Below are 14,408 nucleotides of genomic sequence, written 5' to 3' on the forward strand. Positions count from 1 at the left end.
ATTAATTTCACACTGGTCAGGTTAGCTTTTTCCAGGGCTTCCTTTTCCCTGAGGTAAAGCTGCAGACTGGTTCTGCCCAGGTCACTAATACCTCCAGGCAGTCCTTTTTCCCTCCCTGCAGCCAGTAGGGGCAGGAGTCTCATGGGAGTGAAGGAAGGTGTCCTCCTCTCAAATTCTGCTGGCTCAGTAACTTTCTGTTGGCTTCTGACATGAGCACAACTGTCGTCACAGGCTGGGCCCAGGCCTTTGAAGACAACATGACATGATTCTATCCTCTTTAGATCTAAACTAAATAAAATCTTATTTAAACAGATAGCATCTGGCCTGTGCATTTTAAATTCTGCTGAACAAAGAGGTTCAAGTAATTGAGAAGCATATATAGAACACAGTGAGGGCACAGGTCATATGACAGCACTGTGAGGGTTGAAGTGGTAAGAGTAAGCCCATATATTGAAGGGATGATGACACATGATTTTAGTTACCTAACAAGAATTCTTTTTAGTAACTGTTGATCTCCTTCAGAGTATCCACGCCAGTCCTTCTGAACATCCTTGTACATGCAATCTTTTAATGTGTATGTGCTGTCCTTGGCACTCAAGTTGGCAACCTAGAAAAACAGAAGCATTCAGTCAGACCAATAGAGATTACAATTGAGAAGGCATGTAGGTAAAAGGAGGGAGTAAGTGAAATCTCAGTTGGAGAATTACAAAATCAGGGAGAGTAAGCCAACTCATTTTAGAGAATGGGAAAATAAGGCCTACCTTGGAGAAATATGTCCCAAAGAGAGTCCTTAAAACAAGCCCCTAAAGCTTCATTCTCTACTCCTCATTCTCTCACACATACTCCCCTCCATATTTATATCTAATTAATGGTCAAGTCTGTCAATTATACCTTTGTGACATCTCTTGTAGATACCCCTTCTGTCCTCTAGACACTGCCACAACCTAGTTTCAGGCACTTGGCACCTTACCTTAGACTACCGCATTAACCTGCTGGTGGGTTTGCCTTCCACAAGTCTCTCCTCACTAGGGATCAAAGTGATATTCCTTAAGCCCAGGCAGAATCCATACCCTGCACACTCCCATTCCCACTCAATAAACTCCAGTGGACTCCCAGAATCCCATTCACCTTCAGGGTCAAATATAAAATCCTCTGGAATTTATGCTCCAAGCCCATAACAACTTGTTTCCCACCCCCACCCCCAATCTCTACCTCCTACCATTCCAAGATTCCTATATTTTACTCAACCCCATATAATCTGCAATCCAGGGACACTGGCCTCCTAGCTAATCCTTAGATAAGACATTCCAGCTTCTAACTCAGGGCCTTTTCACTTACTGTCCCTCCTGCTTGAATTTTCTTCCTTATCTTTGCCTTCTGGTCAACTTGGCTTCCTTCAAAGTTCCAGCTAAAATCTCTAAAGATTTTTTCTCCCAATCCTTTTAAAGTCAGTACCTTTCCTTTGCTGATTATCTCCAATCTATCCTGTATAGATCCCATTTGTACAGGGTCATTTGCATATTGTCTCCCTCATTGGACTGAGTGCCTAGAGAGCAGGAGTTGCTTTTTATCTCTCTTTGTGTCCTCAGTATTTAGCATAGCACTTGGCATATAGTAGGAGCTTAATAAATGCTTGCTGACTCAATCTCCATATTGAGGAAGTTTATTCACTTCCCTAGAACAGAGATTCTGCACTTTCCCACATCATCACCTTAACTTTTAGCCATCTCTTATGTCAGGAATCTTTTCTTCCAGTACCTCTATTCTCCTTAAAAATCAAATGTCTAAAATCCTTCTTTATTCTAAGAAAAAAAAATATCTCTATAACTTCCTTATTATTAGTTTTAATTCTTCAGAACTTTAACAGCAATCCTTAAAAGAAGTTTAAGATATGAGTATACTCAAGACTTATCAACCTCAAACACAATTCTTTTAAAAAAGGAAAGAAGCAGGCAAGCAATCAGAAATTCACTTCCTCAGAAGTGAGGTACATAACTTCAAACTGAACTAAACTGCATATCACTCTATCTGATGGTAAGAACATCAATAATTATGTTTCGCAATTGTAAAATGCTTATAGAGGGTTCTGTCCTGGGCCTTCTCCTCTTCTCCCTCTACTCCATACTACTTCACTTGGTAATCTCTTCAGTTCCCACAGAGTTAAATAACAAACCCTATGCTGATGACTCTCAAATCTTGCCCTAATCTTTCTGCCCATCCCCAGTCTCATACCTCCAAATGCCTTTCAGTCATCTTGACCTGGATGTCCAGTAGACATCTTAAACTCAACACATCCAAAATTGAACTAATTGTCTTTCCCCCAAACTTTCCCTCCTTTCAAACATCCCCAATGATGTAGAAGGTCTCATCATCCTCCCAGTCAGGCACACTCACAACCCAGCATGTCATCCTCTATTCCTTATTAATCTCCCCTCACATCCAATCCAAGTTCTTGTTTCTATCTTTATAACATCTCTTGAATATATTTTTTTCTCTTCTGACACTGCCAACCTTTTTAGTGCAGGCCCTCATCACCTGTCACGATCCTTGCTGTAGCTTGCTGGTGAGTCTCCCTGTCTCCAGTCTTTCCCCACTCCAGTCTACCCTAAAATGAATAATCTTGCCATATCACTTCACCTCCCATTCAATAAACATCAGTGGCTCCTTATCACCTGCAAATATATCAAATATGATATGCTTTGTTTAGTGTTCAAAGTCCTTCATAATCTGTATTCCGAGCCTCCCTGCCCTGTCTCACCCCACCTGCAACCATAATATCTTTCCAGTCTTCTTATACCTTATACTACCCTATATACCCTGAAATCCAATGACCCCAGCCTCCTCACTGCTATCATCCAAGACCTTTTCATCTCCTGACTTTGTCTCTGGTTGTCTTCCATGACGAGTAGAATGCTCTCCCTCTGGCTTCCCTGGCTTTCTTCAAGTTCCAGTGAAAAGAAGTTATTCCTAATTCCCTTTAATTCAGATCTTCCTGCTGTTGACATTTCCAACTTATCCTGTATGGAGCATATCGATACACAGCTATTTGTAGGCTGTCTCCTCAATTAAGTTGGGAGCTCCTTGAGAGCAGTCAGTCACTTCATAAATATTTATTAACGTATGCTAACTATGTGCGGGCAAAAAGAGACAAAAGATTCTCACCCTCAAGAGTGTGCTAATTTGGGGGGACAGTTAGGTGGTTCAGTGGATTGAGAGCCAGACCTAGAGACAGGAGGGCCTAGGTTCAAATCCAGCCTCAGATACTTCCTAGTTGTGTGACCCTGGGCAAGTCACTTAACCCCCGTTGCCTAGTCCTTACTGCTCTTCTGACTTAGAACTGATGCACAGTACTGATTCTAAGAAAGAAAGGGTTAAAAAAGAAAGTGTGTTAAATCTAACCGCATTTCAAGAGAGGAGGAAATTGAAGTTCCAAGCAAAGAAAGGATTCAACCAAGGCCAAACAGCTATATGTGCCTAGTCAGGGTCTGATATTTGCTTTTTAAAAGTAGCTACTTTAATGTCGGATAGCCAGCAAAGTTTTTCTTAGGATAACTGATCCCTGTTCAGTGGCCCAAAGTGAGCAGCCTTTTAAGAGGTTCTAAAGATTGCAGGGTGACTAGTGCAAATATTAATAATAAGGAAATGGGTCTTGATCGATGGCACATGTTAAACCCAGTGTGTCAGATATGGGACGAGGGTAGAGGGAAGGGAGGGAAGGAATATGAGTCTTGTAACCATGGAAAACTATTCTAAATCATCTAATTAAATAAAATTTAAAAAAGAAAAAAGGGACACTGATTAAGGAGGCAGCTCAAATGGAGCCTTCTAGTTACTAGCATGGGGCCTCAGTGCTCCCTCTATCCTCCCTCAACTAAATACTACTTCATCCTTTGGAAGGAACTCAGCTCAACCCATGCTGCTGGTGTGGCCCCAAATTTCTTACCTGGAAAATAAGTGCTTAAGTAATCATTTAGTCTAACCCCCACTTCTGTTTACAGAAGGACAAACAGGCCTATAGAGGTTTAGGGACTTGTTAACGTAGTCAGGAAGGAACAAAGAGGATCAACTTCTTCATTATTTCCAGCTCTCACAACCCAAGTTCCTAAGTTTCTTCAGGCTCAGATGATCTATGATTCTAAGTCTCTAAGTCTAAGAAACTTTCCCTAAGGACCTAGGCAGAGTCCCTCCTGTTGGTTTGTTTGTTTTTTTGCTGAATTTCTATGACATTATATCTCTGCCACATCTTTCAGCAGATGCTAGATATTTAAAATGATAATGTTGTATTATCTCTAACAATATATAAAACCTTTGAAAACTTATGCCACATATTTACACATCCCTCCCCTGGCTTATTACAAACATTTTCTTTTTCTTCAACATCCCTCCCAACCTCACTCCAAAACCTAACCTTTTGACTCAGAATCAATTCTCAAGTACTGGTTCTAAAGCAGAAGAGTGGTAAGGGCTAGGCAAAGAGGGTTAAGTGACTTGCCCAGGATCACATAGTTATTAAGTGCCAGATTTGAACCCAGGGACTCTGGTCTCCAATCCTGGCTCTCTATCAACTGAGTCACCCAGCTACCCCCATATACTGTTTTCCTAAGCCTAAGGGAGAAATATATTTTACTAGAAAGGTATAACAGATATGACAATTTGGAATTTGGGGGAAAATATCCCCAATAAATAAATCTTGGTTATGGAAGAAACTATACAAATCTACCTTAAAAACTCTGTTTTATTTTGCTTGACTACAGAATGTTACAAGTGTTTTTTCTTTTTTAATTTTGGGGTGAGAAGTGGGAGAAAGGGGCTTGCAATAGTTGTTGCTTTTTAAACCCAGTAAAAATAAAAAAAGAAAAGAAATTCACTGATGTATTTTTAAAAAAGAATATACAGGAACTGGAAAACGAGGGGATGCCTATCAATTGGGGAATGGCTAAACAAACTGTGGTATATGTTGGTGATGGAATACTATTGTGCTAAAAGGAATAATAAAGTGGAGGAGTTCCATGGAGACTGGAACAACCTCCAGGAAGTGATGCAGAGCGAGAGGAGCAGAACCAGGAGAACATTGTACACAGAGACTAATACACTGTGGTATAATCGAACGTAATGGACTTCTCCATTAGGGGCGGTGTAATGTCCCTGAACAATCTGCAGGGATCCAGGAGAAAAAAACACCATTCATAAGCAAAGGATAAACTATGGGAGTGGAAACACCGAGGAAAAGCAACTGCCTGAATGCAGAGGTTGAGGGGACATGACAGAGGATAGACCCTAAATGAACACTCTAATGCAAATACTATCAACATGGCAATGGGTTCAAATCAAGAAAACATCTAATGCCCAGTGGACTTTGGCTATGGGGGGTGGGGGGGAGGAAAAGAAAATGATCTATGTCTTTAACGAATAATGCTTGGAAATGATCAAATAAAATATATTAAAAAAAAAAAAAGAATATACAGGAGAGGGCAGCTAGATGGTTCAGTAGCTAGGGAGCCAGGCCTAGAGATGGGGGGTCCTGGGTTCAAATCTGACATCAGACACTTCACTTCCTAGCTTGTGTGACCTGAGCAAGTCACTTAATCCTGTCTGCCTAGCCCATGACCTTCTGTCTTAAGAATTATTACTAAGAGAGAAAAGAAATGGTTTAAAAAAAAAACATACAAGAGAATAGAAGGCAGTCCAGAAGGGCAGTTTTGAAAGCTACATGTTTAATGTATTATATATGTAAAAAGAAAAGCAAATTATAATGTATTAGAGATTTATGATTCATGTAAAATCTTTATTCTGTTCAACTTTGTACACAGAAATTATCATTTTATTTGGTGTCTTAAGTTCCAAATAAAAACATAGTATTTTTAAAATGATGAGTATTTTTACCAATTATAGTCCAATCAGCTAAAAGATTATTCTGTATTAAGAAATAAAAACAGGCCTGTCAGAGTAATGCCCTATTTCCATTCTATCTAGAGGTAGTATAGTTGTAAAGCTTACCTTGGAAGTCCCAAAAAATTGGGCTCAGGTGCTACCTCCGTCATATCCTCACTGTTTAGTGGCAAGTCACCTCACTTCTCAGTGTTCCATAGAACTTCTTGATCTTTTCTTTCTAACACCCTTACCAACTGTCTTAGAATTGATACAAAGTATTAATTATAAGGCAAAAGAACAGTAGGCAACTGAGGATAAGTGACTTGCCCAGGGTCACATAACAGTTAGAAAGTATTTGAGGCCAGATTTGAATCCATATCCCCCCCCCCCCCAACTTCAGACCCAGTGCTTTATCCACTATGCTACCTAGTTGTTTCCCAGTACCTTCCACTCTTCTCTCTTCAATGTTAACCAAACAAAATTTGACCTGTTAAAGCTGGGAGCTAACTTGCTAAAATCAACCCTTTTGTCCTTTTCTCCTTACCTACATCTCCGCTACCATGCACTCTACATTCCTGCCCAATTGGGCTATCCCTGGATCAGTGCTTGCTCCTTCCCACTTCTGCCTTTCAACCTTCCCATAGATTCTACCTAATCATTCATACAAAAATGTTTCTCTTATCCCCTCATCACCAAGAGCTTCTCCCTTTCCATCAGAGAGCTTCAGTAGTGCTCTGTCTATCTTTCTCTTATCCATTTAGGTTCTATTTGATTTCAGAGTATTTTAGATCAGTTTGGAATGAGAAGGAACCCCAAAATCCAGTGGAGTCAAGATTCTAATTCCAGACTTGCCCAGGGTCATACAGCTGGGAAAGATCTGGGGCCATTTGAACCTAGGACCTCCTGGCTCTCTATCCACAGTGCCACCTTGATGGTCCAGATCCAATGCCTTTTTAGCTTTACTACCCTACTTCCACAGAGCCAATATTAAAACAAATGGCAATTTAAGTGGTAACTTTAGGAAACTACTACACCCTTGTTTGATATATGGCTATGCTTAGTTGTGATTCCCATCTTCTCAGGAGTCTACTAGGATCATAAACCTGGAACTACTGGAGCAATCCATAAACCTAGAACTACTGGAGAAATCACCTGGTAGAGTTGCTTCATTTTATAGCTAAGGAAACCGAGTGCCAGAACAGTTCAGTGAGTAAAGCCTATGAGGCAGGACCCGAACCCATGTCCTTCCTTGGGGAACCAGGGTCCTTTTTACTGTACTGAGTTATCTCCTAAAGACCACAAGAAACAGAAAGAGCTGGGTTCAGATCCTGTATGTGAACATGAATCACTCAACTCCATTGAGTCTCCAGCAGCCCTCTAAGGCTCTGTGCCAGCTATGGTTCTCAACAGAATGACATGTGCACCATGCAGTGAGCAAAGAAACAGGAAGGACAAAAAGATGCTGAAGAAAGTACTTTCTTTTGTACTAGTTAAACCGGGGGTGGGGGTGGGGGTGGGGTGTATAAATAGCCACAATACAAATCAAGTGCTAACTGAAGTTCAGGGATAAGTGAACCCAGTTAAACATGGGATTTTAACAACTGTACATCCTATCCATAGGAAGAGCAGGAAGCTAAAAACAAACAAACTTTAACTGAAAAGACCAAAGCAGAAAATAAAGGTGAGACTGTGTGATTACATAAAATAAATCCCAAATATTCTTCTTCTCATTCCTGGGTGTTGTGGGAGGCCTTAAACATTGGGTTGCCAAGAAACAGCATGTTCCCTTCCTTCAGCAGCCAAGCTAGAGAGGCAGCAGCCCTAACTGTCAGAGATAGTCTTTCTTCTGGCTTCTGGACATATGACACCACTGTAGTTAGTATGACATGGAATCGTCACTGTCCAGACTGCTTCATTCTGAACCCAGTGAATCCAAACATAAATGAATTGACATCTTAAATCTATTTTCATCCTTAAGTAAAGAACTTTCAAGTTAGTTATAAATCTTGGAGATGAAACACTGAGGAAATTCTGTCACACCATCCCTATGCTATCCTAACTAGAACATTCCAGCCAATCCTAGCTCCTTAATTACCCCCACTCATCCATTTGCAGAGTGTTGCTGGCCCAGCTAGGCCTGCTTCCGAGCAAACACACCTGCTGCAAGAGGCTGTCCAGCATATCCTTATCCTGCTGTGAAAGGCCGTCCTTCTGAAGCCTCAGGATCAGCTCTGGCTTCTTGTAAGGTTTCAGCGCCAGTAAATGAATGATCCTGTCCCTGAAGGGCTGCTGAGATACCCCACTACTGCTCTTCTTGATGGCACTGGCAACATTGATTGGTGTTGAGCGCTTCCTTGAGGGGACTGTGTCTGCAGCTGCTGGGGCTGGCTTCCGGAACTGAACTTTTTTGCCTAGAATGAGATTAAACTCAGTTAAATTAAATGGTATTTTGGTGTAGATGAAAGAGCACTCACTGGATTTGAGGCCAGGTACTATTTACTCCTAATACAGGAAAGGATAAGGCATACAATTCTAGTCAGTTTTCTCAACTTTAACTTCAGGGAGTAGAGTCAGATGATCTAAAGTTCCTTCCAACATCTCCTCAGTCTCTAAGTTGGAGGAGGAAGGGGAGACTGCTAAAGTTGGATGTTCTGATCCTTAAGAGAAGTTCCATAGTTTTTATGCATTCAAATAAGAAACAGAAATGGTATTAGGAGACATCACTTGAAATTACTCATATACCTATTAGCAACAAACGCAGCCAAAAAAACAACACTCCCTCTCCCATCTTATCTCACACTACTTCTCACTGCGTGTTCTACAATAGTAAGAGCTAGTATTTACACCGCACTTTTAAGGTTCAGAAAAACACCTTTCCATATATTAACTGACTTGATCTTCACAACAATCTTATGAGGTAATTGCTATTATTCCTACTTTACAGATGAGGAAACTGAAGCAAGCAGAAGTTAGATAACTTGTCTAGGGTCACACAATTAAGTGTCTGAGGCTGGATTTAACTCAGGTCTTCTCAATCTCAAGTCCAGGGTATATCCACCACACCATCTAACTGCCTTTACAACACAATCCATTTTGGACAACTTAATAAACCAAAATATCCCATCAATTTCCAAGATTCCTCTATGTCTTTCCTCCCCCTATTTCCAACTCCTGAAATACCCACTTTGGGAGATTGCTGAACTCCTCTCCATTCTGTTATAGCTTGGACTCATGCTACCTCATAATGAAACTTTTCTAGAGCTCCCCAACAAGTGATCTCTCCTTCATTTGGAGTCCTCTCAAGAATTTAGAGTCTAAACTGCCTCCCAGTTATTTATGTCCAAGTGTTCACTTTCCCATGTGAATTTATTGAGGGCAAGGACTGAGAAGTCTTTTAGACTCTGTTCTCCCATCCTTCAGTGCCAAAGCACTCTGAATGACATGCAGTGATCAATGTTTGTGGAATGGAACAAGTCGAAATCTCCAATAACTTTTAAGATCTGAAATTGCAGCCCCAATCCCACCATCACTTAACAGCTTTACACCTACCCTATGGGATAAAGCAGTGTTTCTCTCATGAAAAAAGAGGAGTAAATAGAAGTGTCAGAACAATTCCAGATGACTACTAGGAAACCTCAAGGGTTTCCCAAGTTCCCTAGCTGCTGATTTCAGCCAAACTGCTGCTCCCACAGATGTTGTCAATGGGAATTAGGCAGATCTGATTTTTTTTCTCCTTACTAGTTAGTATAAAGACCAACAAAGAAAAGAGCCATACTATACTAATATGATAGTTTAAACAAAATGGTGATTTTAAAGTGAGAGCCATTTGAAATTTAAGCAATTAACTATAATGTGAACAATTACTTGAGTAAGGAGGTAATGAAATACAGAGGAAAAAACACTGGCCAAAGTGTTAGAGGATCCATGGTATTGACCTTCTAAATCATTAAAGGGGAAGGGAAGGAAATAACATTTATTAAGTGACTAATCTGTGCCAGGCACAGTGCTAAGTGCTTTATAAATATCTCATTTGATCCTCACAACAACCTTGCAAGGCAGGTACTGTTATCATCACCATTTTATAGATGCAGAAGCTGAGGCAAATACATATGTTTTTGTAACTTGCCTGGGGCCTAGTGTCTGAAGCTAGATTTTGACTCAGGTCTTCTAGATTCCAGGCCTTTTACTCTATTATTCACTGTCTAGCTGCCTTAGGTAGGTCTTTTAGCAGTTCTGGGCCTCGGTTTCCTTATCTGTAAAATCCAGGGGTCAGCCAAGATGACCTCTAAGTTTTCTTTTGAAGCCCAGAAGTACTGTTTATTTCATAACTATTTCCTCTTGATGGTATCTTTTCTTTTTCAAAAGAATGAATAAAAACACACAGGAAGCTCCTCTTGAATCATGTGAATCTGCTCCCCAAGGATTCTGGGATGCCTGTACTAGATCATTTTATGACTTGACTTCTTTCCCCAAGGGTTGATTAAAGTACTAGAGGCTGAAAACAATGAAAATCTCCAGTTCCCATCGTTGGCAGTTTTGTGACAGTAAGGAAGGAAGGAAGAAGAAACACTAAGTGGTCTCTTTGACAATTCCAATGTGCCTATAAACATTTTCCTATAACTGACAAATCCCATTTGAGTACAAAAAGCCTGGTGTTCTGGTGCTGGTCAGTGCAGACTGTTGTCAAGCTGCTTCTTTGTTCATGGACAAATCCTTCACATCTGAGGGAAGGGTTCAGTGTTTGATGCCACCAAAGGAGAGGCAATGACAATGAAAACACTGTCCCTAGTAAGGGACATAGGGCAGAGACACTCATAAATTATCATGAAAAGAAGAACTGGCACACCTGACAAATACCAACTGCTGAGTTCAGGTAAAGAGGGACTACTTCAGCCAAGGAGATCACTGGCCCAGAAGCTTGGCAACAATTCCATGTTTATTAAGTCTTCCCATCACTAAACTCAAGATCCCCCAGTTTCTCTTAAAAACCAAAAAGGTTTAATGGAGCACTGGCAGAATAGAGACATTGTCTTCACTCTGAGGAATCACCACTTAAGAAGGATTTTGATCAGAACTTAAGTGGGGTCCAGAGGAGGGAAACTACAGTGGTCAAAGATCCTGGGTTCAAGTCTAGGAGATGAGCTGAAAAAACTGGACATGTCAAGCATTTGTCTTCCCTCTATTGGTGATGTCCTATTAATCTGGTATAGAGCTCATTTGCAAGTAGCTGTTTGTATCTCCTAGTCCATTAGGTTTTGAATTCCCTGAGGGCAGAGTGTCTTTTGCCTCTATTTAATTCTCAGGACTAGTAGTGCCTGGCACTAGTGAATGCTTACTGACTGACTAATGGAAAAGAGGAGATTTAATAGGGACATTCATAGCCATATCAAGTATTTGAAAGGCTATCATGTGAACAAGTGATTAGACTTATTTTGTTTAGCCCCAGAAAGCAGAATAAAGGGGACAATTTAGAGATTATGTCAAGAAAGACTTCCTAAGGTTTAGAACTGTCCCAAAATGAAATGGTCTACCCCCAAAGGCAATGTTCTTCCCTGCTTCTTGAAATACTTAAAGGAGAGAGGCTGACCAACCACTTTTCATGTAGGTTACAATGATGCTATCTTAGGCCTGGACAAATTCCCATAGACCCATATAATCATACAGCCAATCCTTGGCTATGACTTATCTAGCCTGGACTTTATACTCCTGAAGGGCACAAGATAGGTCATCCCTGGATCTTCCCAAAATGTTCTTCAGCCTCTTCACAGGAGTTCCTTTGTTTCCCAAGGCTTCTTCCTGGCAACTGTTTTCTTTCACTCTCACTACAGGCCCTGAAGAAAACGCCATGTATATACACACATGACTAGCCAAAGAAGGAAGTTTCAGATAAACAGTGAAGAATATTCTGCATATTTTGTGTATGGACTCTAACTCAGCTAAGTGGGAGCACAAATGACACTACTGGGATATACCAAACAAGGGTGTTTTCTTTTTGTTGTTTAGTTCTGAGAAAGGGAAGATGAGAATTGTAACCTTTACACTTTTGTGACTAAAAAAAAAAATCATGTCATTATTTTCTCCTTTTTTTATGCCTGAAGTTTCCTATTTTATTTGATCTACTTAATTCTTTTCAGTTAACATCTTGGACTTATTTTATAAGCTGTCATACTCAGTTTCTAGCAGTAAGCACAACAGAATCACCTAAGGAAATAGATTCAATAATTTCTAAGATTTCTTTTAACACTATGGAAAAAGAAGGGATTATATGAAGTCTTCCTGTTCTAAAGGGAGTATAACAGCTACAGATAGGCTAAAGGCCATCTTTGAGTTAGAAGGACTTGAGTTCATATGCTATCTTTGACATGTAACAGGTAGATGACTTTGGGCAAATTATTAAACTTCTCAGGGTCCCAGATAACTCAAATAGTCACTATAAGATCTGGCAACAACACTCTGGTTGCTAATATGGGGTAAATCTGAGTAAGTAGCTAGGCTATGCACCTGGATGAATAGGAATCTAAGACATTGGAAAGTGAACAAGCATTTATTAAGTTTTTACCATGGTTCAAGTGCTGGGCTAAGTATTAAAGATACTGAGAAAAGTAAAAATAGGCATTGCTTTCAAAATACATGAAAATAACTGGATACATATACACAGAGTAGACAGAAGGTAATCTCAGCAGGGAGGAATTAGCAGTTGGAGGCACAGGGAAGGGCCTCCTGATAAAGGAAAGATTTAAGCTTTGTCTAGAAAAAGTCAGTGAACTGAAGGGGTGAAAGTGAGGAGGGAGAGTGTACCAGGTATGGAGCTTTATAAGAAAAGAATTGAGTAAGCCAGTGTCATTGGACTTTAGTGTGTATATAAAAATAAAGGATCCTGGAAAGGTGGGAAGAAGATTTATCCAACAGAGGTGTTTATAGAGTTGATCTTAGATATAAAGAAGAATTCCTTGAGTTTAATGAGTAGAAGGTGACACAAGCAGATTCATCCATGCTTTAGGAAAATCACTTTGGCAGATGAGTGAAGGATAGACTCTACTGAAGAGGGCCTTGAGGCCAGGAGAGCAGTCAGAAGATAATTTTATAGGGAGCAATTAGGTAGCACACCGGATAGAGGACCAGACCTAGATTCAAATCTAGCCTCAGACATCCCTAGTTGTGAGACCCTGGGCAAGTCACTTAAACCCCCTTTGCCTAGGCCTTAACCTTTCTGTCTTAGAAGTGTTTTACTAAGACAGAAGGTAGGGGTTTAGAAACAAAAAGAAGGCTACTGCAACAATCCAGGGAAGAGGTGGTTAGGGCCTAAAGTAAGGGGTTGTGATTGTGTAAGTGGTGATAAAAGGAGCACAAACTAGAAATACTGTGAGGCAGATAGAGGAATATTTGGCCACTAACTAAATATGTGGAATAGATTTGACTGAAGAATTAAAGATGGCATCAATTCTCTGAACTTGGGTGAATGGGAAGATGGTAATGTCCCTGACAAGAATAGGGAAGTTCAGAAGGAGGAATTTTAGGAGAAAGAAAATTAGTTCTGCTGCTCTGGATAAAGACACTTCAAATCTTCCTTTCTCTAAGAAGCCTGTCCTAGTTGCATTGCCTACAACTGCTACTCTTCCCTCTAAAATTATCTTCCATTTACAATGTATATACTTATATGTATGACCTTTTCCCCCATGATGTCTCCCCATTTATAATGTGAGTTCTAGAAGGAAACTATGTTTGGGGTCTTTCTTAGTATCACACAGTAGCACTTAATAAATTCTTGCTGACTGAGGGACATGTTGAGTTTCAGACGCCAATGGGACATTTAGGTCGAGATGGCCAAAAGGGAGTGCTGATATGGAAATGGTACTCCAAATGGAGATATGGGAGAGAGAGGAAGAATCATCTTTACAGAGAAGACAACTGAACTCATAGTGATAAGATCACAAGGTAAGGCAATAGTATATGGCAAAAAGAAAAGAGGACTTGGTACAGAACCTTAGACGATACCCACAGTTAATGCCTATGACTTAGATGACTAAGGAATGGTCAGATATACAGAAGAGAATCAGGAAAGAGAAATGTCATGAAAGTTTACAAAGGCGAGGTGATCAACCTTGTGTAAAATGCTCCAGAAAGATTAAAAAAAAAAGGATGAGGATGAAGAAAATAAGATTTAGCAATGAAGAAATCACTGGTAATTGAGGAGAGGGCAATTTCAGTTAAATGACCAGATCAGAAGACATAGAAAATTAAAATGAGAGTGAGAAGGTACTTTAGTGGATAGAACACCAGGTCTAGAGATAGTAGAATCTGGGTTAAAATCTAGCCTCACACTTCTTACCTGTGAGTCCCTGGAAAAGTCACTTAACTCCAGTTGCCTGGCCCTCCCCTGCCCTTCTGCTTTGGAAGGTACTCTGGATACTCTGGGATACACTAATTGTATCAATTCTAAGACAGAGGGTAGGTGTGTCTGTGTCTGTGAAAATTAAATATATAAATAATTTAAAAAGTAAATGCATAAAGAATTGGAAGCATTTAGAGTGAACAAA

The 14,408-nt window shown here is 40.2% G+C and overlaps 1 protein-coding gene across 4 annotated transcripts in view; it reads right to left on the bottom strand.

Moving 5' to 3' along the window:
• The window catches only part of ELL (elongation factor for RNA polymerase II), a 172,813-nt gene that overhangs the window by 40,667 nt on the left and 117,738 nt on the right, over positions 1-14,408 (bottom strand). For all 4 annotated transcript variants that reach the window (XR_465781.3, XM_001362836.4, XM_007489240.3 and 1 more), the window contains exons 5-6: positions 8,029-8,282; positions 483-607 (exon numbers count right to left, since the gene is read on the bottom strand). Coding sequence is in view for 3 of the 4 variants with exons in the window: in XM_001362836.4 (XP_001362873.1) it covers positions 483-607; positions 8,029-8,282 (379 nt within the window). In the remaining variant the exon portion in view is untranslated. The remainder of the gene's footprint in view (positions 1-482; positions 608-8,028; positions 8,283-14,408) is intronic.

The sequence above is a fragment of the Monodelphis domestica genome, chromosome 3, assembly GCF_027887165.1.
Source record: "Monodelphis domestica isolate mMonDom1 chromosome 3, mMonDom1.pri, whole genome shotgun sequence".
In the NCBI taxonomy this organism is placed as follows: Eukaryota; Metazoa; Chordata; class Mammalia; order Didelphimorphia; family Didelphidae; genus Monodelphis; species Monodelphis domestica.